The 27,104-nt window shown below is 36.2% G+C and overlaps 2 protein-coding genes across 3 annotated transcripts; one reads left to right on the top strand and one right to left on the bottom strand.

Annotated features, from left to right (window-relative positions):
- Positions 1–350: 350 nt before the first annotated feature.
- On the top strand, positions 351–9,364 carry LOC135631158 (uncharacterized). Of its 2 annotated transcripts, none has more exons than XM_065138616.1 (10): positions 351–519; positions 3,394–4,258; positions 5,000–5,129; positions 5,228–5,688; positions 5,839–5,919; positions 6,048–6,146; positions 8,297–8,455; positions 8,535–8,621; positions 8,741–8,812; positions 8,906–9,364. In XM_065138616.1, exons 2-10 carry the CDS (start codon positions 3,497–3,499, stop codon positions 9,197–9,199), a joined length of 2,145 nt encoding a protein of 714 aa, XP_064994688.1. In that variant the 5' UTR covers positions 351–519; positions 3,394–3,496; the 3' UTR covers positions 9,200–9,364. The 2 variants fall into 2 exon arrangements, with proteins under 2 accessions (XP_064994688.1, XP_064994696.1); XM_065138624.1 differs by having other exon boundaries at positions 382–519; positions 8,300–8,455.
- On the bottom strand, positions 9,332–26,984 carry LOC135631166 (intermediate cleaving peptidase 55, mitochondrial-like). Its single transcript, XM_065138628.1, has 14 exons — positions 26,859–26,984; positions 25,089–25,196; positions 21,856–22,119; positions 20,582–20,674; positions 18,888–19,094; positions 15,945–16,048; positions 14,474–14,540; positions 14,280–14,387; positions 12,010–12,102; positions 10,853–10,943; positions 10,549–10,619; positions 9,884–9,939; positions 9,729–9,789; positions 9,332–9,661 (listed from the first exon to the last, which is right to left on the bottom strand). Exons 1-14 carry the CDS (start codon positions 26,886–26,888, stop codon positions 9,554–9,556), a joined length of 1,461 nt encoding a protein of 486 aa, XP_064994700.1. The 5' UTR covers positions 26,889–26,984; the 3' UTR covers positions 9,332–9,553.
- Positions 26,985–27,104: the final 120 nt, after the last annotated feature.

The raw sequence follows: 27,104 nt of genomic DNA, 5'->3' as shown, positions 1-27,104 counted from the left end.
TCATGTTAATCTAAGTTTTTTTTATTCATCATTTGATATAATATATAATGAAACAATAAATGAAATACGTGTATATATACATTATTTTCCAAGAAATACATATTGACTGCGTAATACCGACAGGTGGAAATACTAATTTGCTGCGTGAGAACGGTAGCACGTTAAACCACGAAATTTTCATACGCATAAAGAATACGCGAAACACAACGGCCCGTCCAATCGGATAAAAGCGGTGGCCCCTCCATGATCCAACGATCGACGTGATCCCACTTGAGCGCGTACAGTACACGCGTGCGTCGCTGTGTTATATATATAGCCCTTTCTTGGTCACACGATTAACACTGTGGATTCGTCGCTCCTCGCCTCTCGTCTCTCTCCAGTGTGGAAGCCGAGGTGGGGTAACGAGGAGGGGGAGTGAACGGGGCGAAGAAGTGGGGAAGCCTTGGCCGTAATCCCGTCTTCTTCTTCTCTCAATCCGCGATTCTTCTCTCCGATCACCTCTTCTACGTGCGTTGCGAGGTAATCCCTCTTTCTCGTCCCCTTCTTTGGAGCCGCCGGTCGGCTTGTCGTCAAGATTCCATCTTCTCTACATCTTGTTCCGACCCTTGTTGCTTTCGATTGATTTCGAACTTTCCTGATCGAATTCGACTCTTGTTTTTGGCTTTCTGCGTCGAATTGGTTCGTTTCGCCTCTTTCTTGAACCGGGTTTCGCGTGAGGACTGCGGAACGGCGTAGGCTCAGTTCTTCTCCAATGTTCTTTCGTGTGGATGGATGTTCGGCGAGTTTCTTGAATAGGGCTTGAGCTGTGCACGGGGTTCTTGAATAGGGTTTTGTTCATCTCGATCCATGTGGCGAGTTTCTTGACTAGGGTTTCGTTCTTTTTGATCCGTTTTGCGCTGTGAACGAGGTTCTTGATAGGGTTTTGTTCATCTTGATTCATGTGGGTAGTTTCTTGAATAGGGTTTCGTACATTTTTGATCCGTTGATCCTTTCTGATGTCGAACCATGTATTTCATTCTGAATGGAAGTCGTTCGTAGACTTCAAAACGGTGATACTGGGTCAGATTGGTTATCTGCCAATTGGTATATATTCTAAAGAGGCTTTCTCCCTTAATTATACCGTGCAGCGATTTAAGAGGGTCATCCAGAGCCAAAGAGATGGTACCTAGGTTTAAGTTAATAAGATGTGATCTCTGGATTGAGGAGCATTTAGTTACATGATCAATGGGTAGTGCTTGGTGTGCAATCGATGACAATTGTCTTAGCTATATATACTGGCCCAATAAGATCTTCATGGAAATCATTTTTTGGCCAATGTTTAGATGCAGTAAATAGTCGGATGCCCATTGTGCTTGAGCATATTTTTTCAGGAAAAATGAAAACATAGTTAAACTATTTTTTATGTTAATTTCCTCATACTGCATCATTCACGGAACTAACCAGTAATGAATCTCATGATTTACACAGCGGGAGCATGTAGGTTAACCTGTCAACTAACATGTTAATCATTTACATAGTAGTCAAGGATTTTAATGTTTTCTCAAAGATCAAATTCTGTATATTTCACGTATCACACTTATGTATGCAACCTCAAGGAGAGTTGAAGTTCCAGCTGCATATTTGTGTGTGACAGAAAACAAAAACATTCTTCTTTTTTTTGTGATGCTTCTGCTCTGGTTTCTGCCATGGGACACCAAGATTATTATTAGTAGGTGGAATTGTGGAATTGCCATGGCTTTATAATAGCCATACTGTTGCCCTCATTTTTGGGTATAGAATTAAATCATGTGTAGATGTACTTTCTACTGGTTAATGTTCAAAGACTTGCTCTGCTGTACTGCTGGTGCTATGCCAAATCATCACATTGGTTGATGTTTAAATCTACAAGGTTGCTAATGAGTGGTTGCAAGCTAGTGATCAGCCATTTTGCTTGATTTATACAATCAGCAGACACATGATTGATGTAACAGGGTGTCCAATCAGTTCTGCTTTATCACAATGAATTTTGAAACATCAAATAGAATAATCAAATGATGTAACTAATATGATTATTGTATTTTATTATTTGCAAGTTGTTGGAGTTTGTGACTCCTGCAATATGTTAATAAAGTGTCAATAGGATATGCAGCAGATGTCATTGCATTATGAGCAAATTTATTGGTTCTTAACTGCTTTGGCTTTGAGTTTGAAGAAACATTAAAGTATAGGCAACAAATGCTATAGCTGCATTCAAGTCTAATAACTCTGGATTACGTATCCGTGTGTATTGCATGTGCAATAGAAATTGTTGCAATTATTTTATTAGTAATTTTTAATTATAAAAGAATTAATTTACAGAATCAAGATATTTAATATGTATACATTTTATTATTGTCCTGAGGCTTGGGGAGCATTCATACAAAATAGCATTGAAGTTCTTATTATCAATTAATTTTATCTTTTGTTTTGTTGTGAATTTTGAGTATCTAAATGCCATGTTTCACATATTTAAATTCCTTAATCTTTGTCTTTTACATTTTGTTACTTGATATTCATCTGATTGTTGTCCATTCTAAGCATTTGGGTCTGGACTGTCAGATTAAATGAGGAATATTATTGACATAACTGATAATCCATTATCTGATCTGTTGTCAACATTTATTTATTATACTGTCTGAAATGAATGAGAAGGAACAACATGTTTGCCAGTAACATGCAGAGCATCTAAGCCATCGCTTGTTGTGATATATCAGCATTTACATAAATATTTATCTCTCTCAATATCTTAAATCTTTGAACTTGGTTTTCATTTGATTAATTTTTTTAAGTTTTGCTAAAACTTGCCCGAGTGTTTCTTTAGTAACCAAAATCTGTGTATTGTCCAGAAATCGAACTTGAATTACTCTTGATTGATTAATGCTTCCCTAGCCAGTATAGAGGAGAGTATAAACTATTCAGGTAAAGTGGTCTCACTATTTCTAGTCAAATTGAACATAGAGTTGAGAAGTTAAGAAGCTCAGGATAAAAGTGCTTTGGTGAAAATAGTTTGTGGTTATTAGGCTTTTTACTATGTAGTTTAACTTGAGAACTTTTTGTAATCTGGTTGCATAATTGGTAAATAATTCAGTAGTGAGTTCTTCATATGAGTGTACACATACAATTGAAGTGAGGACTAAAATGGAGTATGTCAAGCTCTGTTATTCTAGCTAACTCAGATACTATCTACTGCCTTTTAGGTTTTTCAGTTTGATACTCTCTTACAAGTAGTTATCATTGTGCAGTAGCTTGTTACTATTTTCCTTTTTTTCAATAATTAACCCCATAATATGAAAACCAATCTACTTCACAATTATTACCCTTCGCCAAACACAACTTTCTGTTATTCCTAATCTGGCTTTTGTCATTTGCTTGTAGGTGCTATCCTTTCCATGAGGGTATGACATGATGTGTAGGGCCCTTTTAGGCCTTCCAAAGACATTGGCATACCTCTATATTGTGTACTGACAACATAATTCTCATGGCTCGAAAGGGAAATCACCAAAGGAATGGTCTGAATTGTCATACAGCTGATGTACAAGGCATAGATTCAGATGGATTTAAAGAAAATTCAGAGATGCGGAGTGGAAAGACTCCTGAGACAGAATACCCCAACAATGCTGATAATGTTTGTCAGCCAAGGAGTCCCGTTGGGAAGATAAACAAAACGAAGGCAAATGGTAAAAGGAACAGGCAGAGATCTGGATGTGCTCTTACTAGAGAGAAACCAGATGATCAAATCCCAAGTTTATTGCGATCAGAAGATAGGTCAAGCGGTCTACGAGATCCATCAAAAAGTAACCTTTCATCAAATTCTTTTGAAGAAAAAAGAAATGATGGAAAGTTCTGCCACTTTTTTGACGGCCTGCCCATTGGAAATAACAATGGAGCTTTCCTAGCAGTAGCATCTAGGAACTTAAGGTCTTTGGCCTTGTATGTTCTAGGAGCAGCTTCTGAATGGCTTGAACGGCAGAAACCACGATTGAAAGTGATAAATTCAGTCATTCGAAAGAGTCATAATTATGCCCGTGTTAAAGTTGGGCATGCCTATCCTATTATTTTGACATGGACATTATATCTTGGTAAATTAATTTTTCTGCTATCCATGGTATGGCTGGACTGCAGCATTCGTGGCCTTGATTCTCTATTACGGTTGGGAACTACATCTTTCCTCACGACTATTTGGTGCAGCATCCTCTCCATTACTGCAATGATTGGATTCATGAAAATTCTTGTAGTCATGGTTTGTCCTAACTGTTCCCCTTTTTGACTATTTTTTTGGTTATCTGGTGCATAAACCGATAACTGCCATACTATTCGGCATTATGTTGTTTTTATTTGCTGCCTTCCTCTTCTTTCGTGGGGCACAAGAATTGCTGTGCACATCACATGGCTCTCTGGTGCCATTTGATTTAGTACTTGTCACCCACACAGCCAAGCATGTTTCACTTGACCAGTTCCCATACACAGGCTTGGCGACAACTAGACATATGCACCTAGTGCTGATTGATGGATCCAAGTGGCCAGGTTCACACGTTTGAAAAGCTACATATTTTGTCATTCATAATTAAATAAATTAGACCAAGATCAGAGTTATGGAAGATTATTAACGTTTTCACTGTTAAGAATAACAGCACGTGTGGTTCCTTCAAGTGTTTCATATGGGCATAAATATGTTTTCTTTCTGGTAATAATGTTTTTTTTTCTTATCTGTCCATTGATTATGTTACTTTGGGTGCCTCCCTATTTTAGTGGCTTCTTCCTATCTAAAATAGTATCTTCTTCTTTCTCTAGATATTGCTAGACAATACCTTTTGTCAAAATAAAACAGATAGCAGCTAGGATTTGTACTATCTTTTCTTTTCCTACTTGAAGTACAGAATTTGATAGTGTATGCTATTTTCATAAATCTTAGCATGCATTGTATGCTCCTTCATCGTGTGCAACTCAAACTTTCTTCTGATTTATTGGTTGTATGATTCAGGTAATTTCTACTGCAATGATAGTTTTCATTGGTGTTGGACTCACAATTTTGGTTGTGGCCATACTTGCAATGGGAATTTTATGGTTCTATGGCAGCTTTTGGACAACAGGGCTTGTGTCACTTTTTTCAGGTAATTATGTAGTAGCTTCTCTCACATTCATGTTTATATGGCCTTTATCGTTGCAACAACTAACTATATTTATTTACACTATGCTATCTCATATGCAGGTGTTACATTTATGTTTGGCCATGAACGGGTTGCCCTTCTTATCTCTACAGTATATTCTATGTACTGTGCTAGATGCTATGTAGGGTGGCTTGGGTTGCTTTTTGGACTCAATGTGTCTTTCATATCCAGTGACATTCTTATACACATCCTAAAGAATAACATAAATGATTCCAAATCTAACGATTCTTCAGAGCATACTAGGCAAACTCGGAGTCGAGCGGGTCATTTCTTTGGGGAATCTTCTCATTCTTCACTGGGAGACGATGCTTTTCGGTCTTCTTCTGAGACACCAGCTGACCGTTGCCCAGGCGTTCCTTCAACCAGTGGAACTGAGGCCGAACTTAGCTCTGAAGATGAAGTTGCTCGATTGTTGAACTGTGCTGATCACTATTCAGCTCTAGGTTTGACTCGCTATGAGAATGTAGACGCCTCTTACCTGAAGAAGGAGTACAGAAAGAAGGTGATTGTCGTTCTACTATTAGCGTTTAGTTTCTGGGTGCTTGTGTCTGGTTCCGTGGTCTTACTTCCAAGATATGACTTAGCAATTAAACCATATTACATATTTTTATTAGCTTCTAATTACATTACAAATTTACAAACTTGGCTCTAGGCAATGCTTGTCCACCCAGATAAGAATATGGGCAATGAGAAAGCTGCAGATGCATTTAAAAAACTTCAAAATGCATACGAGGTGAAGATTATTTCCCTTTTCTTTTTCACGTCACAATTGTCAACTTGCTTATCCTCATAACAATCCCCTATGCAGAAAAAGAACCAATGCGGAAAGAACCTTCACTTGATTGTTATTTTTCTTACCAGGTTCTGTTAGATTCTTTGAAACGAAAGACGTATGACGAAGAATTGAGGAGGGAAGAGTTATTGAATTATTTTCGAAGGTTTCAGAATTCTCCCCTAAAGGTAGTCTTTGTACTTCTAGTTTCATCTTTTTGCTTTTTACTGAATTTAGTCATTAGCACACTGGGTATATTATGTTTTTTAGTGTACTTGTGCAGGCGTGTGTTCTTTTACTTAATTGAACATGAGAGATTGCATTGGATTCTGCAGTAAAATACATGCTGTTATAAATGCTGCAACTATCTTATTATATTGAAAAATAACATCTTACCAGGTTTTAGCGTAAATTATCCCATATGATTTATGGATTTTGGTATGAGAACTTTGTGCTTTGGTAATTCCTGTTTATTTTTCAACGGAAAAAGGTATTGAAGTTTATTTCGAAAAACAGTATGTGAAACTTAATTTATTGTTTATTTTATACAACGCCTGATATATATTTACGTTTTTAAAGTCATTTTCTTTATAAAAACAAATGACGTTGTCTTCTCTCTGGTGTTTAGTAAGATGCCAATAATCTAATTCATCAATTCTCAAATTGTCTTTTCTGATCAAGTTATTTACTAGACTTGCTCGATGGGAGAAATTTGAGTTATTTTTTGTTGATATGTCCATTTTATCTGCAGATTCGATCTTTATGGATGTGATGAATTTTAATCTTAGTAACAAGTTCTTATCTTGACTGTGTCAGTCATATGTCATGCTGTTCTGGTACTGGCAGGGTGGGGGGTGTAGGCATGCCAATATCATTTGTATGTTCAACACACCTGGTGTATTAATCTATCAGCATGTTTTTAGCACAGAGATCGTTTAAAAACTGAAGATCTTGGGATGATTTGAGTAGTCCTCTTTGATAATGTGAAAGTTAATCTCTTCAATCATGTGCCCCTCTCATTGGTAAAGTTCAACCACTCCATCTTTTCTACAGTATATGACCAAAGACTTCCTGCATCTCTGTTTCTGCATTCAATCATCTTTCTTTTTGGACAAATAACATAGAAGTTATTTACTCCAATGCTTCCTTCACCCCCAACTAATGCCAGCATTTTGAGTTGATCTTTTTTTTTCTTGGAACAATTCCTCTTGAGATTATCCTAAGCTTCTTCTCATTTTTTGCTAAAGGATGGATTAGTTTCATACAGATTATCTCATGAAAAATACATCGTTAATAAAAAATTAGATTACTTTGGGGTAAGTAAATATCTTGTTGTGAGTGCTGTACTGTAGATCTAAGGCAACAAATAAATTACTTTGAGGAATGTAGCACATAACCATAGAGTGTAAAGGAATGTTATGGTGTTTCATATTTACTCTGTTCATTTTGCTTTTGTAAAATGGAATCCACAATCCACATCAATAATGTGTCTTTGATATTGATTGATGCACAGTGTTGGATGCATAAAGAAATATGAGAGGAAAAAACTAAGGTGATGGAGAGGATTCTTGCTGTTGGTTGTAGGAAGAACACAGGATTGAGAAAATGGGCTAGAAGAATGACAAAATGAGCAAGGTTACACACCTTCCTCTCATTCAACTTAACCAGTTGAAAGTTGACTAGGCACGTGTTTGATTTATGTTTCTGGTTGAACCAATCTGTTTTTGAGCTATAACTTCTGTCACTTCAGAGGGAACTGAAACCCGCTCAAAACAGACCTGAAACTGAAACCCTATCACCATAGGTCTCTGAGGACTTAGATTACTCATTGGACAAGAGAAAATTTTGCCTGTCTTTTTATTCTGTGATTTCTGTACTTTCATTTGCTTTCCTTTGTTATCTGTTCTTTTTCTTAATTTTCTTTTAATATTTATCTTCCTTTTGCCAAGAGAGCACATTTATTCAAAATTATAGCATGCTCAGCAATAGGGTGGTTCACTAGTACTACTCTAAACTTCTTAAATTATTACTCAGGTGCAGAATGAAAATTGCCTCACCATTGTACTTATTGGTATGAGATGAGTTAACATCTTTGCATCAATGTTCTCTGCAAAATACATGAGTCATTTTTAACTTTGGGTTTTGCTGAAGAGCCTATCTTAATGGTTGTTGAAAAGGCTTAAGATGAAGACATTTTTTGAACAGTATGCACATTTGATGTAGAAATTTTATTATTATTTTTTGTCTAAGATTTTTATTGTTTAGTGTTCTGAACCATTAAAACTATTAGTCCCTCTGGTCCGTATTTCTAGGATATTTATGAACATTCTTTCTTCAGAAGGGGGGACAGGGCATTTTTAGACCAGGATTTAGTCATTCTGAAGCTGAATATGAAGGTCCATATGGAGAAGCAAGAAGAATAGCATGCAAGAAATGCAGTGATTTCCATGTCTGGATTTGCACAGATAGATCCAAATCCCAAGCAAGATGGTGTCAGGTTATACGTTTGTCCTGCATTGTTGAAAAGAGATGAAACATAGTTTTTTGATATCTCCTGTGCCCCTCTCCGTTTATAGGATTGCAAAGAATTCCACCAAGGTAAAGATGGTGATGGGTGGGTTGAACAGTCTTTCCAGCCCCTTTTGTTTGGATTGCTGCAGAAGGTATTGCAATCTTTTTAGATTTCTCGTCCTTAAAGCTTATTGGTCAATAGCATAGAGACTGGTAAAAAAATTTAAAATCATTCCAATATTATGTTTTAGATTGATATGGATTGTTGCAGGTGGATCCACCAAGAGTGTACGTGTGTGCAAAAAGCAAGGTTTATGAGGTCACGGAGTGGTTCATCTGTCAGGTGAGATTGTTGAATATTTGCATTTAAATAAAGGCTGTTGAGGATTTGTTACATCTTTATGCTCTTCTAAACACTCTGCTTATGCTGTTTCAGGGAATGAAATGCCCTGCCAACACTCACAAGCCAAGTTTTCATGTGAACACCAGTCTAACAAAGCAAACTAGCTCCAAGGGATCTGGTTCGGCCCCAAGAGGAGGTGGGGCGACAAGCAACAACGAAGAGGCCATCACCGAGGAAGAATTCTTCGAGTGGTTGCAGAATGCAATGCAGTCGGGCATGTTTGAAGCCAACAACAACAGCACAACCAACGAGAGCCCCTCTCCCGGAAATGGCAGCGGCTCCAAAGGCAGCTTCAAGAAAAAGAAGAAAGGCAAGAAGCAGTGGTGAGGGCGGCGGCGGCAGCAGCAGCAGCACCAAGGTTACGTATATACGGAGTGCAGCCAAATAAAAAGTTTGATGGCTATATATTGAATTGCTCAAAAACCCTCTTAGATAGCGGGGCACTATTGAATTGCTCAAAAAAAAAAAAAGTTTCTTTTTAGAACGTCGTCACTGCTCGTTCTTTCCGTGAAGTCACAGCATCAAATATGTGAAAGATTCCGTCAGGTACAGCTCTAATTAGTTTCCAATTTTACTTTGGTCTCGTGGTTACAGATATTTCCTATGGGCGCTCTCTCTCTTAAGGGGATGTTTTCTATGCCATGTAATCGATCTTTGGTACTTGGGATCTTCTGCATCGCCTTAGTTAAATGCCGTTATCAAGTCAGAGGCTTCCGAAGCTTCACCATGTGTGTAGTTCAGCAAAGATTTAATATGTTGAATCTCTTTGGGCATTGATCCAGTAAGCACCTGTGTTCCAAAGATCCAGTAAGCATCTTAACATGAATGATTCAACAAAGTGAACTGAATCCCTAACCTCGTGGCCAGTTTCAGTAATGAGAACTTCATCTTCAATCCTTATTCCGATGCCACAGTACCTGTGTATATCCAATCAAAAGACTATGCTTTTATACCTGTGTATTATCCATCCACTCCAAGGAAACCATGCACTAAGTTTACTTGGGATCAAACCTCTCTGGTCCATCATAAGATGAAGGGATATACACTCCAGGCTCAATTGTGATCACCTGCCAAGTTGGAAACTCATTTAAAATGCAGCAGTTTGGGGCTTCACACAATCAAGGAAACAAGTGGAAAAATTAGGAAAAGGAGCATTAGACTGATACCTATAACTTGTTAAGGATGAAATCTAATTTCAAGTGGACAATCGCTCATTTGCAAATATGATATATATATAAATCATTGAAATAGAAATGCATGAACTAAAATTTTACTATGTCCCAAGTTTGCCATCAAATCGAAGTAACTTTTTCAAAACAATGGTTTGCTAGCAGTATTCTGCCATTCAAGAGACTGATAAAGTGCCTCTTTATTTAGAAGAAGACCATCCCTCTGTAGGGATATGAGACAATGTTTTACAAGGTTGACCTTTTCAGGACAGGAAAAAGATATGTTTCTTTATTGTATCTTTGGCCAACACAATATGAAATAAGAGGAAGAACTCAGGATAGACTACCGGGTTGAAAATGGAAAGACTACTATTTTCTCCTTCTGAACGAAAAAATTCATGACAATACATGTTTTTAAGCAAAACTAATTTTGAAAAAGATCATTATTCTCTCCAAACAAACCAATGAAAAGAAAACAGAAATGATGAATTTAATACTATGACTTACAACACCAGGCTCCAGAGGACGGTCATTATTAATCATGGCACAGTCGTGAATATCCATTCCTAAATAATGACCTGGCACATAAATGAGAGAACAATCATAATCACTTGATGCTTATGAAGATTAAAAACAATTGATGAAACCTGTTCGAAAGAATGAGTGAAGCTCATCTGCTCTATTTGATTAAAAGATTGCTATGAAATCACTATGCAAACCATTTTAGTTTGTTCACTTCATGTGTAGCAACATAACATTAGTTGGAAAAAAAGCAATCGGGAGGCACGAAAGAATATTATATGGACAGGACCTATTGATGTTGGATTTAGCTGATGGTACAAGTGACTGACTTCATCATTCAGAACACCAATCTCCTTGAGTCCTCTCCTAAGCATTTTAACCTACAATTCATGCAGCATTGAGAAGTTAATGCAACAGTGTTAGACAAAGCAAGACCTACTATATAAGCCACAAAACACAATTTCTGGCAGATACAAGCAACCAATGTACCCTCTGATGCTAAGTGTACACTAATCACATCAATATGCAGCATCATGTCTTGTGAAAAATGAAGCAGTTGCAGACATTCCTAGATTAAGTGAAACAGATGATGGCTAATGATCAATTAGTAATACTGATAAATACAAAAAAAAAAAAGAACAAAGTGCTATGATCAATGTTGATTTACCTAAAAGTCTAGAACAAAAGGTAAGTCCAAGTGACAAAACTTTGGTAGTTGCCATTTACTTCCACGTTTCAAGTTTCCTTGGACAGGTAATTTGTAGCTTGAGGGCAGGCATCAAATTTACACCAAGTCCTACAATTCTGTTGAATCTTTCATAAATCCAACTTTGACTTAGGCTCTATTGCAAGGCTTGGACAAGGAGAAGCTCCACTTAAATTGCATATATACCCAGGTTAGTTTCAGCTCGTCTTTAAAAATATTACCCCAAGATAATTCTAGATCCTGAGATTATAGTTCATTAAGAGGCAGAAAATGATTATTGAGATGCAAACTGTCAACAATTTCTGATGATATAAGATAGACTGATCTCTAGAACAAATTGCAGCAAACGACAAATGCCTGAGAACATAGACTTAGACTTCAATTTCCTTAGACATCTACAGAAGTGACAGAAATACAAGACAAGGTTTAATAAGAAATTGTGTAAAGAAAACAGGAAGATAAAATAACTATAACCTACAGTAATAATCACAAAAACATCAATATTTTAAAGTAGCCAAAACTAAATTGATCTAGCATTTATAGACAGCGTTAAAGTCAGCTATTCTCCCACCAAACAAGGGATCAGTTATAAAGCACTTTAAATTGTAAGGGCCATTAATGATTCAACAATGTTTTAAAACTGGCAGTCAACCTTTGATAATCCATCTTATGAGTCCTCAGTGCTTGAAAAAGAACATAGAGAGAAAGTTAAATCAAGTATTTAGGGTTATGAATCATACCGAATAATTATGAATTTGCTGAAGGCTGATGCCTGGTCTGCATAGCTTCAAGCATTCCTTATTTGTCTCCAGAATCAGACTATACAATATTTCCTGGTCAATCCAAAAACTGAATTAAGAAGTATTATACATGTTAACTGTCAAATTAATCTGAGACAGCAAGAGCAGCATACATGAGTATATTCTAAAAATGAATAGAGAAAACATCAGTGACTTTCTCATAGGTGGTAGATTACTCAGCACATCGCAATTTTCTGATTGAGATGTTTTACAAAGAATGCTGAAAAGAATTCTGTATATCAGGATTCATGGGAAATTTCAGAAAACACAATATACAAGCCCAAAAGATGATTTATGAATCTCTGAAATCAGGATATGTCAAAATAGCCACTGCTTAGTACTGCAGTTTAGAGGGGAGCCAGGATAATGCTAGAACAGAAAGTAGAAAAGCATAATTATGGTACACAAGCAAGATTACTTCAGAATCATAAAATTTATTGCAGGTACATGAACATTCCTCAGCTGTCACAGAACCACAACCTTGCACCTGAGCAAATTTAGATCCACATTTCGGCAGCTCCACAGTCCTACACTACAATACAATGACATTTTGCTTGTCATGGTAAAAGTTTCCCCAAACTTTATAACCGACACCCAAGCTTTCTTATGGGTCACTCAGGCCCTGGTGTTAACCTATTAGAGTACTGAGTTTACAGAATTGACAAGGGATCTGATGCCATGTCAACTGTGTAGGCCCACCTGTGCTAGTGTGATTGGTTTATACTCATAATAATAGGCCTGTACCACAGGAAAACAAGCAGGCCAATACAAACAGGTCTGCCAAAGAACTGGTATTGTCCCATGTCATGAAATAGGAATCCTTGGTCTCTCATCATCCAAAGCATGATTTACAGGCTTAATGACAAACAGAGTGACAAACACAATTAAGTGAACAATCCATGTAGTGATAAGCAACAAATCTGGATTACAAATTTTGTAGACTTTCATGATTAAGCAAGATTGCATGCAAACTCTTAGGAGGCTTTGATATGTGAAGACTCGCACATTTTCAGTTTCTTACAAATGATGTGTAGAATCTCTGACCATATTGAGAAATCAACGAGCTCATGCAAGTGGCTCAAAGCATAATGATACCTTAATATAAAGTTGAAAGATGTAAGTAGTTCTATATATAAAAATCAGTTCCATGTATGAAAAATAAATTTCTTCAAGGTGTGATGCAAAGCCTAAGAAAAGCCTTATTTTACCATTTTCATGTCTTTTCCTAAGCAATGTGAAGCACTCAGATGTAATGAAGAAAAAGAAGACTTGTGTAGCTAGTGTAGGTAATAAATGTATAGGCAAGCAAAAGTGACCCAGCACAACCAGCATTCAATGTCCTTCAGATAAGTTCAAAATATTCAACAATGATCAGCATCTATTAGCTTATACAACATAATAGACTAGCAGTTAGGTTTTGTAAAAGTTAAGCAATGGTGGTAAGAAAAATCATACCATCATTTTCATGTCTTTTCCTAAGCAACGGGAAGCACTCAGATGTAACGAAGAAAAAGCAGACTTGTGTAGCTAGTGTAGGTAATAAATGTATAGACAAGCAAAAGTGACCCAGCACAACCAGCATTCAATGTCCTTCAGATAAGTTCAAAATATTCAACAATGATCAGGGTCTATTAGCTTATAGCCTTATACAACATAATAGACTAGCAGTTAGGTTTTGTAAAAGTTAAGCAATTTTTTAACTGGGACTTATACCATGGTGTGATAAGTGGGCCTAAGAAAAATAATACCAGTTAAATGTGTAACCAACATCAGATTGATTACAGAGATTTACCCAGAATCAAGAAAAACATATATGCCACATTGATAGGTCTCTTTATGGCCATCATCAAAATTGACATCTACTCTTCAAAATTGATGATGAATAATTAACCAAAGCAAAACTTAGAAAAAAGATGGGATTTTCTCAAATATCTAGAAGTCTAATTAGCAGATATGAACTAAAACCTCACAGGATGAACTTGAGGCTTAAATGTAACCATCCAGGATGAGACCTACTAGATTGCTATAGGCTTCTAAGAGAAAAGAAACCACTATCTTACTTTTGAACTCAATTCTTCTAATTCACCTAAGATTCAGTGATAAGGCACTCACAGAATCACTTAAAAGGAAATTAAAAAGCTACAAACAAACAGGAATAAAGGATCAAAAGAATAACTGAAAAAAGATGAAAGGACATGTGCAACAATTACCTGAGCAGGGCTAAAGCTACCACAAGGAGGCCATGTGCGGGTTAAGTCACTTAAGTAACCATGAAACTCACAACCAACATCCATTAATACAAGATCTCCAGCTCTAATCTGTCAAGCTTCAGCCATTATAATCAAGTGTTCTACCATATATATATGGGATCTTCAGTCAACAAGATGACATGAAATGTTCTTACTTTCTGATCATTTCGTGAGTAGTGTATAACGCTACCATTGACACCCCCACCAACTACAGGATTGAACCTAAAAGTCAAGTCAAGATTTTCAAAGAAAACAAATGCAATTAAGAATGTTATGTTCAAGAAAATGGAACAACATACTATGGAATAGTGAAAACCAATTATATACAACAACAAAGTTGCCAGTATCATGCAAAGCTCAAACTATACAGTAAGAAGTCAAATGACTGTTAGAGTAAAAGGTTTAAATCTACCATTAAACTTTTAAATGTTTGCATTTAAACAGATTCAAAAATTAATATGAAAAAAGAAGTATAAATTCAGTTTCTAGTGTTTCATGCTTTAATGATGAAACACTCGAAAACCATTTGGGACCAAATAATCTGATACAACTATGATTCTATTTGTTTTATCTAAGCAGAATCCAATTGAGAATAATGTTCTAAAACTCCTCATTTCAAATACTGTTGAAGAATTTATCTCATAGCGATCTTACAAAACCTTTAGTACCATGTTTTCAATTTGTCAATTTTAAATTTGTAGTTGGGTCACATCGTAACCAAATTAGAATCCCAAATAATTTTGACAGAAATATTCAATCATTCATAAAACTTAAGCTTCATCCTAACATTGACACTGCAATGGAGTCTTCCACAATCTTTAAGTCCTTCACCTTTTCTTCTTGAATTCGGTTTCTACTGCTCATTTACTAAGATATTTTAAATTGTGCTCCCAGAGGTCATTGTTACATTGTCCATCTGTCTGTGTTTTTATTTTCTTTTTTAATATTAATGAGCTATATTTTTTAAGATAAATAGATGAACCAGTTACTAGTGACCCTCTGGATTTCTTCCTTAGCAATGCAGAGATCCCACCACAATAGAATTCACTTGTAGATAGATGTGATCTTGTCTAATTCATGTGTTGACTATAAAGAAACTCACCAGACTAGCTCCAAGTTCACTTTGTGAGTCTTTTTATACATCAGTAACTGCTTAACAAGTCAAACTTTGATTTGTAATTTTGTATACCTCCATTTATAATGAAAATGATTAAACCTACAGTAGTTCCTAGCTAACAAGAATATATACTTTATAGCAATAGTTCCTCACTTGCCAAGAATACAATTATTTTACAACAATTTTTATCTATGATTTACCTATAGCTGATTTTTAAAAAAAGATGACTCCACAAAAAAAGAAACTAGTTAAAGTTATGCACAAGGAAAATTTTCAATAATAAGAGCCAGGATAATGAATGTTTGTTGAGAAAAACACAGAAGGATAATTTCAAGAGAAAAAGTACATAAGTTAAGGGGCTTAAATGAACGTAACAACCATTGCAACAAAACAATCAGAATTAACCTCATCGCCTAAATAGTTCTTAAGTTTTATTCCTTAAAGAATCACTAAAACTAATGTTGAATGCATGGTAGGAACTTAGGTAATTATACAATAAGAAAGCTTACGCCATTCTTTGAGCACCTCTCATCTTGCACTCATATTCAACCTTAGCTGACAACTTGCTCTCTTCTGGAAATATTCTTGAAAGCAACATGGTTTGCAACAAAGACTAGCCAAACAGGAAAAGATTAATGCTGATCAGTCATTGGTGATCTGCAATCTTAGTAGTCATGAGATAAGGATTCAACTATTACAACCATAATAACATTCTATAATACATGTATTCTGAAATGGCTAATAGAAAATGGAAAACAATAGCCATTCACATCTAGAAACAACCAGAGACTAGAATATGCTACAACTGATGCTGGGAATGGCATTTAAATGACAGCAATGTAATTATTTTACTCATAAAGAGAATAGATGTAAATTTCAAAAGTTATGCTTTAAATAACTTTTGAATAAAATAATTGTACAAGAAAATTATGGAGGCAAAAGAGAACGTCAATGCTTGATCCAAGTCACTGAGCTCAGATGCCTAACTCTCACAGGTATTCCGCACTTATTGTTCAGATGCCTAACTCTCACATGTAACATCATTGGTGAGTTTAGTGATTTCAATAGGTGCTCGGGTGCTCGACTAGGCACTCGGGTGAGGCGAGGCGAGGCCCGAGCGCCTCGCTTCATTTCCAAGCGATGCGCTTCAAAGAGGCATCGCATGGGCGCTCGCCCGAGCCCAGGCACCGAGCGCTTCGGGCGAGCGCCCGGGTTAAACCAGGCGACCGAACCAGTGTTTTAGGTCTGGTTCGATCTCCGATGCTTTAGTTGGTTCAATCGAACCAACTAAAGCATCGATATCAGCCTTCCTCTCATGACTTCCCAACCCTAACCTTGCTCGCCGCTCCCGCTGCCATCGCTCCCGCTGCTCCTGCTCACTGCTACCGCTGCCTCTGCCACTATTGTCGCTCCTGCTCCCGCTGCTCGCTGCTCGCTGCTACCGCTGTCGTCACTCATCGTTGCCGCTCCCGCTGCTCTCAGTCAGCAACCTCGATCTTCCTCTTGCTCACACTCTTCTCACTTCAATAGTATACTATTAACAATATATTAACAATATTTTTATTTATTAGATTAATAATATATTATTTTGCTTTTAATACTGTTAATTTTTATTTATTTGAAATTATTGTTATTGTTTTGAATTTTGAGATTTTTTGTTAATGTGATATTGTGATTTTACATGATTTTCTTAATTTAATATCATATGTTTATTTAAATAATTATATTTACAAGATTTTTAAATATAGAAGAGTACGACAGCTTAAAAATCACCTATTTGCTTCTACATTCAAATAGATTTTGAAGTCCATGTGTTGTCACATATGCAAAGAGACAAATGAATCAAACTTGTCAATGTTCCTAGCAAAGTTCCACATAAGCGCTAAAGAAAAAAACAAGACCAGGTTCTCAAGAGTCAAGATTGAAACAAACTGCTTAGCTGAAGTTAGAATTAAACAAAAACATATAAAGCAAAGAAAAAATAAAGAAAAAAAATAAGTGCTGCATCAGTCAACTAGTTATGGACAAATTCAACTTAGAAGTGGTTGTCCCAAAACCCACTGTATAAAGTTTGCTTTAATTGGCACAAATATATTTAGTGTGATCACATGTTTGGGCTCGTATATGACTTCATGTTGTAACATAAATAAGAAAATTATGTCTGTAAATTTTAGAGCAAAAGGGAGTTATAATTCAAATAGAAATCTCATTTTTTAAATAAGATTTTGTAAAAATTGTGATAAGACAACATCTACTGAAAAGTAACACAATGGTCAAGCAGAATGTTATATGGGAGGACTTCTCAGAAGTTACAGTCAAATAATAAAATGTTTCTCCATGTTTTTGTTAGCTCTACTCCTACAATTGTCAAAAGAACATTAGTGATTTCTGAGTGGCATTTTAAAAAAATACAATATATTGTATTTTATTTTTATAATATATATTCTAACCCACCTACTTCTATATTATGAGCTTGGCCCCACATTGGTTTCTTTTCTTGATATTGCATGTAAGACATTTCAAAGCAATCAGGAGTCTTGGTGCTCCAAAACTTTCTCAATGAAAGACAAGCAGTGTCATATTACCCAAAAAAATATTGTTTTGTATTTGGCCAGCGTTCTCAGTGTCATTCACTAAACAATTTCTAATTCTTTGCAACTTTGTTCTTAGAAGCATGTTGTCATGCTTGATCTAATATAGATGTAAAAGCAGTACTTCTATTTCTCAAACAGAAAGGTAGAAATAATCACCACAGTTCATAAAACTCAAGGTTTGCAATACAACCCCGATATAATATGGTATAGGCAGAATTTACCCTGACAACATACCGTTACGTGAACCAAAGTAAATCAACCTGGTACAGGGCTTGTACCACCGAAATGTACAATACTGAACAAGTACCACCTCGTACAGGATGGTACATGCCCTGTATCGAGCAGTTTTTTTTTGTTTTTTCAGTATTTGTCCAAAACTTAGTGCATACCAGTAATACCAATACAGTACCAATATATGAAATTGCAGACCCTGGTAAAACTAGTTAGATAATTCATACAAACATATATAATTAGAGAAATAATTAATCAATAAAAAGCATATTTCAACTGTCACAAAACTGACACATGGGCATCTCCTGTGCCATGGCGTAGCATACAGGCACTAGCCATATTGCAGCGTTGATCCAGTGCCCGTGTGACTCTGGACACATGGCAAGCACATGCCAAGGTGCAATTACAAATCCTTGCTATTAATGCATCATAAGATATGAAGGAAACAACTCAATCTTGTCATCACTCAAAAGATGTCAAATGGAAAATGCAGATAACCTTACTGAACTAAGTGATTATAAAACTAAAATAAATTTGGTAAAAGAGAAAAAGAAGAAGAAACTTTGCTAGGTTAATATCTCAGTCATAAGCTGCTGAAAGATGAATTTGGGATTAGAAAAGAAACACCTGACATGCAATTGATGCAGAAGTCCTCATCAACTTGAGTTCAGACGCAGACTTTATCCACTGTAATTCATGAGTATAGGCTGAAAGATCTTTGACTTTGTTGTTGAAAGATGCCTTAATAAAGGGCTCCATCTCTGTATAAGATGGTGATGCTGTCTTTACATTGTGAAACAATCTCGATGCTTGTCTCATCATTTGAGGAAGGATCTGAACTTATACATAGAAAAAGGCCAAGCATACCCACATGGTTGTTAACAGGTAACCATTAGCACATATATAATAAATGTTTTCTTTGCATATATATATATATGCATATATATATATGTATATATATACATATATATATATATATGTATATATATACATATATATACACATATATATATACATATACATATACATATATATATATATATATATATATATATATATATATATATGTGTGTGTGTGTATATATATATATATACATATATATCTAAGAAAGTTGCATTCCTTTATGGAGAATTAAGCCTGTTAGAGACAAAGCATTTTCAAAGAGATTTGGAGAATGTGTAACAACTTTAACCAAAGAAACTCATAAAAATTGCAATAGTAAATTGTTCCAAACACTCCAATCTCCTACAGGCCAAAATGATAGGAAAATTAACATTTAGTATATAATGTATGCTCTCAAACTGACATACATTTTCACCACTATAAATTTCCAACTCTTCTTCTTTCATTTATCGAAGTGTCATTATCTATCTGACATGATGAATCAACCTTAATTTAACATGGTTAATAAAAACTAAGGCAAGGCAATAAGGCTCCTCTACATAAATATGCATGCAGTTACCGTAGCATTATTTCTTCATATCTCTTAAACTTGTACTCTTACTTACACCAGAGGAACAAGGCTTAAGAGTACATCCATTGACACTTTGTAGTTTATACTTTGTACCATAAACCCTAACAAATTGCACCATATTGGATCATCAGTCGTCTTAGAAGTGGTATGTGAGACTGTTCTTGCTTAAATAACCAATATTTAACATCTTAGTAGAGTGTCCCAATAAGTATAAGCACAAAAAAAGGAAGTACAAAGATTTCAAGAGCAATGATCTCAATATCAGTCAAATATCCGATATTGACCTTATAAACCTAGCAAACTATTACAAGACGGATATACAAGGGGTATACCAACCTGTACTGCCTGACACTATTGAATAAAATAATAAAGAATTATTTATCGGGCTTTATGGTTTGAAACCAGTACCTTGTCAGATTAGTAAATATAGGTAGGTACATTGTGGTCCGATTGGCATTTAGAAACCTATTCAGAAGTATACCTGTAAACTATATTTTAGAGCATCATACATGCTGAAAGACAACCTTTCACAGGCATAGATGGACAATTTATTTTTCCTGAGGTAAAATTAAGTTGAATTGTTAAGCAAAAACCGCTATGAGTCTATAGTCCAGTTAAATAGATAATGAACATGGGAAATTGAAGAACAAGGTGCTACAATAGCTGGAGAACTTAAGGTCTACAATCTCAGAAGTATGTCAGGCCAATGAACATGCAGACAAGTAAACATAGCAATCCAACACCCACGAAAGATTCCAACAATACAAACTAAACTAGCATAACTGTTTGGCATTACATGGATGCAATAATCTATAATCTACATCATCCACAAAATGAAGCACGAACCTTGTGCATCGCACTCAGTGGAAATGCTTTATCAGCCTTGAAAAATTCCAAGGCTGCTTCCACTCCGGCAACTTGACCTTGCCAAATTGCATCCTGTTAAACAATGAAAAAAATATGATAGTAGGAAAAAGAAGAATACATATAAAATGATTTTTTCATAGACAAGTAGTTATCTATATCATAGACACGATTTCTCATGTCCAGACTACAATACTGAAGTAGAACCAGATAACTAGGTGACAAGATATGGGTAGAGGATAAAATTCCGGTAGAAATACGGTAGTACAAGGGAAGAAACAGACACATGTTTTAATTACATATCTTAGTACTGGAAACATCAAACAAAAATAGGATTGTAATTGTTAGCAACACATCAAAAGAGTAATGCCCCTAATAATACAGATCTCCTGAACATGTGTAATTATGAAACATCCTAAGTTCCAGCATTGCAAAATCCACATATTTAATACTTTGCTGCAAGAAGACAGAATATTCAACAATCCTGGACTTGATTCATCAAATATCAGAACTAAGGTACTCAAGCACTAAGTGATGTTAATGTTGTCGTTTCTCTAAGAGGACATTACAAAAGAAAAATAAAATATTTTCAGAAAGAAAACAAGACAGATCATAATTCATCTTTTACATAAATTTTATGGAAAACAAATTGCACTTAAATCTTAAATGGCAACAAAAACTCAAGTGAAAAGCATGAGAATAGCATCAAGCAGACATAATAATTTTTGTGAGCAGATAGAAGAATGATAAAATATATATACCAAACATATGATTTCATGTTGATTGAACATCAGCTAACTATATAACTGAATGTTATATGTGGAACATCACTTCATTTACTGCATAAGCAATTTTGAACAGGAAAATAACAAAGGGGGCAGAAACAAGAGGGAAACTGACTTCACCCGATCACCAATGTCCTGGACCTCCCAGCCTAATGCTAAAAATAGATTAACAAAACAAGAACATAAAAAGAATGGGTCGTCTGCATCACAATCTGACACAACTTTGGTGATGTGGTGGCCATGATGTCTGCATCGAGTTACTTCTTGGGTTATTACAAAAATGCAATGTTATCCACATACAGGGTTGTGATCACGCTTAAATGTAACAAATATCACCAAGAAAAATCTTGTATAGTAAAACCAAGCTATGAATTTTTCCAAATACTCCATAAAATTAAGCTTAGACATCACTGGTTCAGATACTCCATAAATCGGAAAAAGTGATACACGAGATGAAGGCTTGGGGCTTACGTGAGGATCTGGATCTGGCATAAACATACAAAGGCCACACTCTTCGCTTAGAACTGCTATACCACCAGGTTGCAAGCAACCTGTAATATAAAGAAAATCAGCATCTTGTCTAAATGGGTAGGGCACAACATCTGTCATCATTTTCACAGAGGCAGAAGCAATGATAGCCAAGCTCTTTTCAGGGAGCAACTCCAGAAGCCTTTTCCTTCTTGAAATATATTCATCAGTTGCTATCCCAGGTGTAATCTCATCTTCACCCACTAACTATGAAAGACAAGAGTAACAAGTCAAAATGTAGTAATATTATAAAGAATATTAACAGAACCTACAGCGAAAATTAGCTTTCTCAAATGTCTGAGATGCCAAGGAAAAGGAGCAAAAGATATGTTTTAGCCATTGATCTTGGTACGTTATGAGGTGCATATTCCAAAAGAAAAAAGAGTAAAAGGTAATAGTTATAATGCTGAAGAACAAGTGAATAAAATTTCCAAGTGAGCCTAAATGGCATTAAATAATAAGGCAAGAGTTAGAGACTGCATGTGACATGAAAAAGTCAGTGACAAGTATAAATGAAGGATAATAAAAGCAAAAGATCCCACTTGACCAAGCATCTCACTGTAAGCTTATGTGACTAGTTCCTTTAACCAAAGGCACATGAGTGGTAGTCCAGGCAACTCTATATACTTTAGTTAGTGCCAGAAAAGGGAAGGATATTTCAGATTGATGATTATATCAGTAATCTTGTTGGAATTGGCGCACCAATCTTACTAACCTTACTCCATACTTCACCTTTCATGTTCCTAGTTTGACTTCAACGTTCCTATCCATTAGTTGTAACAAGAGATCATATATTCATTCTAGTTTCTTTTTCCACCATACTATGCATCATAGGACAAGAGATTATGGGAAATATTGGTGAAGGATGAGTCAAATGGGATGAATATTTCCAAGAGTGTGCTTTACCTGGAAAAAAGATCAGAATAACGAATACCTTCAGCATACTTGTTCCAGACACCATTTCGTATACTAGGTAGTGTGTTACGACCCAGACCTGATGAGCTAACTAGCCTGTCAACTTCGTTTGACCTAAACCACTGGTCAAAATGCCTAAGTTGAAGTTGATAGTATAACACTTATCGGGCCCTTATAAGTTAATATTAATCTTGTCCACTTCTTATGTGAGACTAATTGGAGTATTATAATTTCCCCCACCCAAGGGCTTAATGTCTTCATCAAGGTCCAACATAACCCAAATCAAATCCTAACATGATGCATATGAGACTAGCCCAGTGGTGGCTCCACACCATGACGAGTCCCTCTGACTCCATCTACGAGTAGCTCTTTCCTACTCGAGCATCCTCACCATACTCAAATAATAGATCAACTCTGATACCAAATGTCACAACTCGGGTCTGATGGGCTAATTGGTCTATCAATTTCGTTTGACCTAAATTACTATTCAAATACTTATGCTAAAGTTGATAATAGTACACTCATTGGACCCTTATAAGTCAATCTTAATCTTGCTCACTTTCGATATGAGACTAATCGGGGTGTTACATAGTGGGTACCATAGGAAATGTATCTAATATTCTTTCTAATATTAGTATTAATATCAAGCAAGGTGTTTAAAGAACCGGTCGAGCCAATTCATGCGAACTATTTATTAACCGTTTGAGAAGAAAAAGGGCCATGGACCAAGTGGTATTGCCCATTCTGATCCCCAAAATTGGTAGTATCATTATTTTCTTATAGATTTTTTCCTTTTTCTTTAATAACCTCTTGCTCTCTCCCTACTACCTCAACCACTCCTACCCCCTCATCCCCACCCCAAAATAAAAGCCCCACCCAATCATTGCTTCCTCCTTCGCCTCAGCTTCTCCTCCTCCCTCTTTCTTGGTGTCGATCGATATACCCATGAGTCTCCTAGGATATTAGGTTATATCTTACGAAAAGTGAGATCAAAGTTCCTTATATTTTCAAACATGATGACTTCCTTACAGTTTTGATCCAGTATCCCTTAGTTTGCAAACAAACTAACTGTATAGAAACACTACCATATCATGATAGAGAAATTCCTTAGAGAAAAAGCTGTACTGGATTGAGGAGTGGATAAGCCATCCCACACAATAGTCCACAACCAATGCTATTCTAGGTGTTACAATCTACTTCGCTATAATCCCTAATGTACTAAATAAGTTCCATTCATTCACTAGGATCCTTCACATTCAACGCAGGAAGCCATGGCACCACTATCCTTAGTGCCCTATCCATGTACCAGATTAGAAATTCAACACAATGTGGCCTGCAGTTAATCTTACGAGACCATACAATCATGACCAATTGAAATGTCTCCCAAAATAAAAGTGCCAAGTAGTTTCATGTTGATGGTGAATAATATATGTGTAGCATTGCATACGATGGACCATATTGTTATCATAACAAACTGGAACATGATTTGTGCATGTGTAACTCTACATATCTTGTATCACATCAAAAAACTTAATAATACATGTAATTATGCCCTAATGAATAAATGCATTGCACAATTCACTTAAATAATAGACCATACACTTTTTCACATGATTCACAGGAAAGGAAATGTCAAAAAAAGACCAGTTACATAGTGCCCACTCTCCTTTTATCTTCTTCCTTCATCTTCTGCTTTCTTGTTCTTCAGCATTTATTTTCCATATTATTTTGCATTAATGATAAATGTTTATGAAGTGTGACTCAACATTAATTAAAGGTGCCCTAGACTTCTGGCTTACTAAGTTTAAGGCAAGATGACAGAGAAATTACTGACACTTATACAGAAAGGTTTTCTTAGTTCATCTTAGTATGAGAGTCTAGGACAGATGCATTTTAAAAGTCAATAAGGGAACAGAAAAGCCATAACAAGGTTCATGAAAACCACATAGCATAACTAAGTACTGTTATTTTCTTAGCTTGAACATGCAATATCGAAAATATCTGTTTTACTTTTCAAGTAATCCATTTATTTCATGCAACTCAAATTTATAGACAATAGGATAGTTCTTGTACATCTGAGATAACATTGACATTACAACTTCTCAACTTTAAAACAGTAAAGTGATGACAGGAACATTCTAGTGATCAGACAGCAAATAGTTCAGGTGCAGGTGGGCAACTGTGTCTAGATAAGAGATATCTGGAGGTCTCAAAGTGCAACAAGAAAGGAAAAAAGTGCTGGAACATATTTAAACCAGTACCTCAGGATGAGAGAGTGAAGTTGGCTGCCCAAAATCAATAGTCCTTTTTGTGGCATATGCAACACGTCCAACATAACCACATAAATTTGAGAAAGATTGAAAGATGACCTTCAACAAAAAATAAATAATAGCCTCAGCACAGACTTATTATGTATGGAATCCCAAACTCAATATTAGTGACCAACTAAAAAAAAGTAATATTTGCAATCAGTTAACATTACAACCTCAAGCGATCCACTATCTAGGAAGAAAATAGACATGGTCGGTTTAAAGTAAACTAGGAGCAAAATATAATGAAGAATGGGAAGAACAATGAACAAAGCAAGATGAAGACATGGTCTAAGCAGTCTAAAAGCAAAATACATTTCTTGAACAGAAGATAGTCCAAAGAATGGCCATCAATTTTATGTTCCTACAGAAAAAGCACCTATCATTTCAAAAAGGTCTGAATTAAACCAAAGAAGCACCACCTGCATTAAGAGATATGGCATGAAAATCATGACGATTACAGCACTGGAAACAGTTTGTGCCCAGCCAATTAGAATTAAAAGAAGATGATAACAGAGACAAAACTTTGTTCCGAATATTAACAATAAAGCAGGAGAGAAGGCCGAAGGAACCCTCTCTGCGTAGAGATATCAATCCATATTTGTAAAGGATTCAAGCTAAAGAAAGTGACGATCAAATACTCCAATCTCCGAGGCTTTTGCAAACCCACCGATCTTGCAAAATCATCACAAAAGAATAAGAAGCAGACATTTGCTAAGGAACTGAAGACAAGGCACCCAAGATGGGAAAGAAAGAAATTGCTCGTAGGTTCTAGAGAGGATTCAGAGACCAATGACGCCCAAATAATCCGACCGTGAAGGGGATTCCAATCCTTCATCTGGTAAACCATCACAGAAGAAAAAGAATCACCCTTGCAGAAAGAACTGAAGACCTAAGGAACCAAAGAAGAGAAACAAAACAATTAGCTTGTCGGGTTCTTAAGGGGGTTGGCTAGCCAACAATGACCCCAATAATCCAATCTTGTGAGGATTTTCCAAACCCACCCATCTTGCAAATCATCACAAACGAAAAGGAAGAGCACTTACAGAGCGAACTGAATATAAGCAACAAAGACAAAGAAAACAACCGCTTGTCGGGTTCTCGAATGGGTAGCCTGACTAATGACGACCAAATAATCCGATCTTGGAGGGTTTTCCAAACCTACCCATATTGCAGATCATCACAAAAGAAAAAGAAGCGCTCGAACAGAAACAACTCTAAACCCTAAACCCTAAAGCACCAAAAAGAAAGAAAACAATCGCTTGCACGGTGACGGCCAAATAATCCGATCTTGGAGGGCCTTCCAAACCCACCCATCTTACAAATCATCACAAAAGAAAAGAAGAAGACGAACGTTTGTAGGGTTCTCGAGAAGGTTGGCTAACCGATCACAGCCAAAAAAACCTATCTTGGAGGGTTTTCCCACCCCGCCCATCTTGCAGATCATCACGAAGGAACAAGAAACGGTCTTACAGAAGGAACTGACGATTGAAGCACCGAAGAAAAGAAAGCAAACGATAGCTTGCAGGGTTCTCGAGAGCGTTGACTGACCAACGACGGCCAAATGCGCCGATCTTGGAGAATTTTCCAAATCCACCCAACTTGCAAATAATCACAAAAGAAAAAGAAGCAGAAATTACAGCAGGAGAGAGAGAGAGAGAGAGAGAGAGAGAGAGCAGAGAGAGAGAGAGAGCTTCAAGTGTTCTCAAGAGGGTTGGCTACCTTCCTTCTTCTCAAGCTCGACATCGCCATTTCTTGCCTACGTTTATTGTTCGAAAGCTCCCTCCACTCTCGCTTGGCCTCCCTCCGCCATGTAATATACGAGAGTGCTCTGATCCTGGCCGTTGAAATGGAACCATAGGTATGATTGATTGATCAGGACTCCAAGGTGTCTTTTGTCATTTTCTATGACAAAAGCAATAAAAAAAAAATTACTTTTCGTTTTTATAATATGCGTATTATCAAAAT

Source organism: Musa acuminata, chromosome BXJ1-3, assembly GCF_036884655.1.
Source record: "Musa acuminata AAA Group cultivar baxijiao chromosome BXJ1-3, Cavendish_Baxijiao_AAA, whole genome shotgun sequence".
In the NCBI taxonomy this organism is placed as follows: Eukaryota; Viridiplantae; Streptophyta; class Magnoliopsida; order Zingiberales; family Musaceae; genus Musa; species Musa acuminata.
Note: the sequence above shows the minus strand (reverse complement) of the source record. Positions and strands in the feature narration are given on the sequence as shown.

Excerpts from the sequence above, each read along its gene's own strand:
- LOC135631166 (XM_065138628.1), bottom strand. The coding sequence starts at position 26,888 with ATGGCGATGTCGAGCTTGAGAAGAAGGAAG. Across the intron at positions 9,940-10,548 it reads GTCCTCTGGAGCCTGGTGTT|GTGATCACAATTGAGCCTGG; the intron begins GTAAGTCATAGT and ends CCAACTTGGCAG. Across the intron at positions 9,790-9,883 it reads TCTTATGATGGACCAGAGAG|GTACTGTGGCATCGGAATAA; the intron begins GTTTGATCCCAA and ends GGATATACACAG.
- LOC135631158 (XM_065138616.1), top strand. The coding sequence starts at position 3,497 with ATGGCTCGAAAGGGAAATCACCAAAGGAATGGTCTGAATTGTCATACA. Across the intron at positions 5,920-6,047 it reads AACTTCAAAATGCATACGAG|GTTCTGTTAGATTCTTTGAA; the intron begins GTGAAGATTATT and ends TTTTCTTACCAG. Across the intron at positions 6,147-8,296 it reads TTCAGAATTCTCCCCTAAAG|AAGGGGGGACAGGGCATTTT; the intron begins GTAGTCTTTGTA and ends TTCTTTCTTCAG.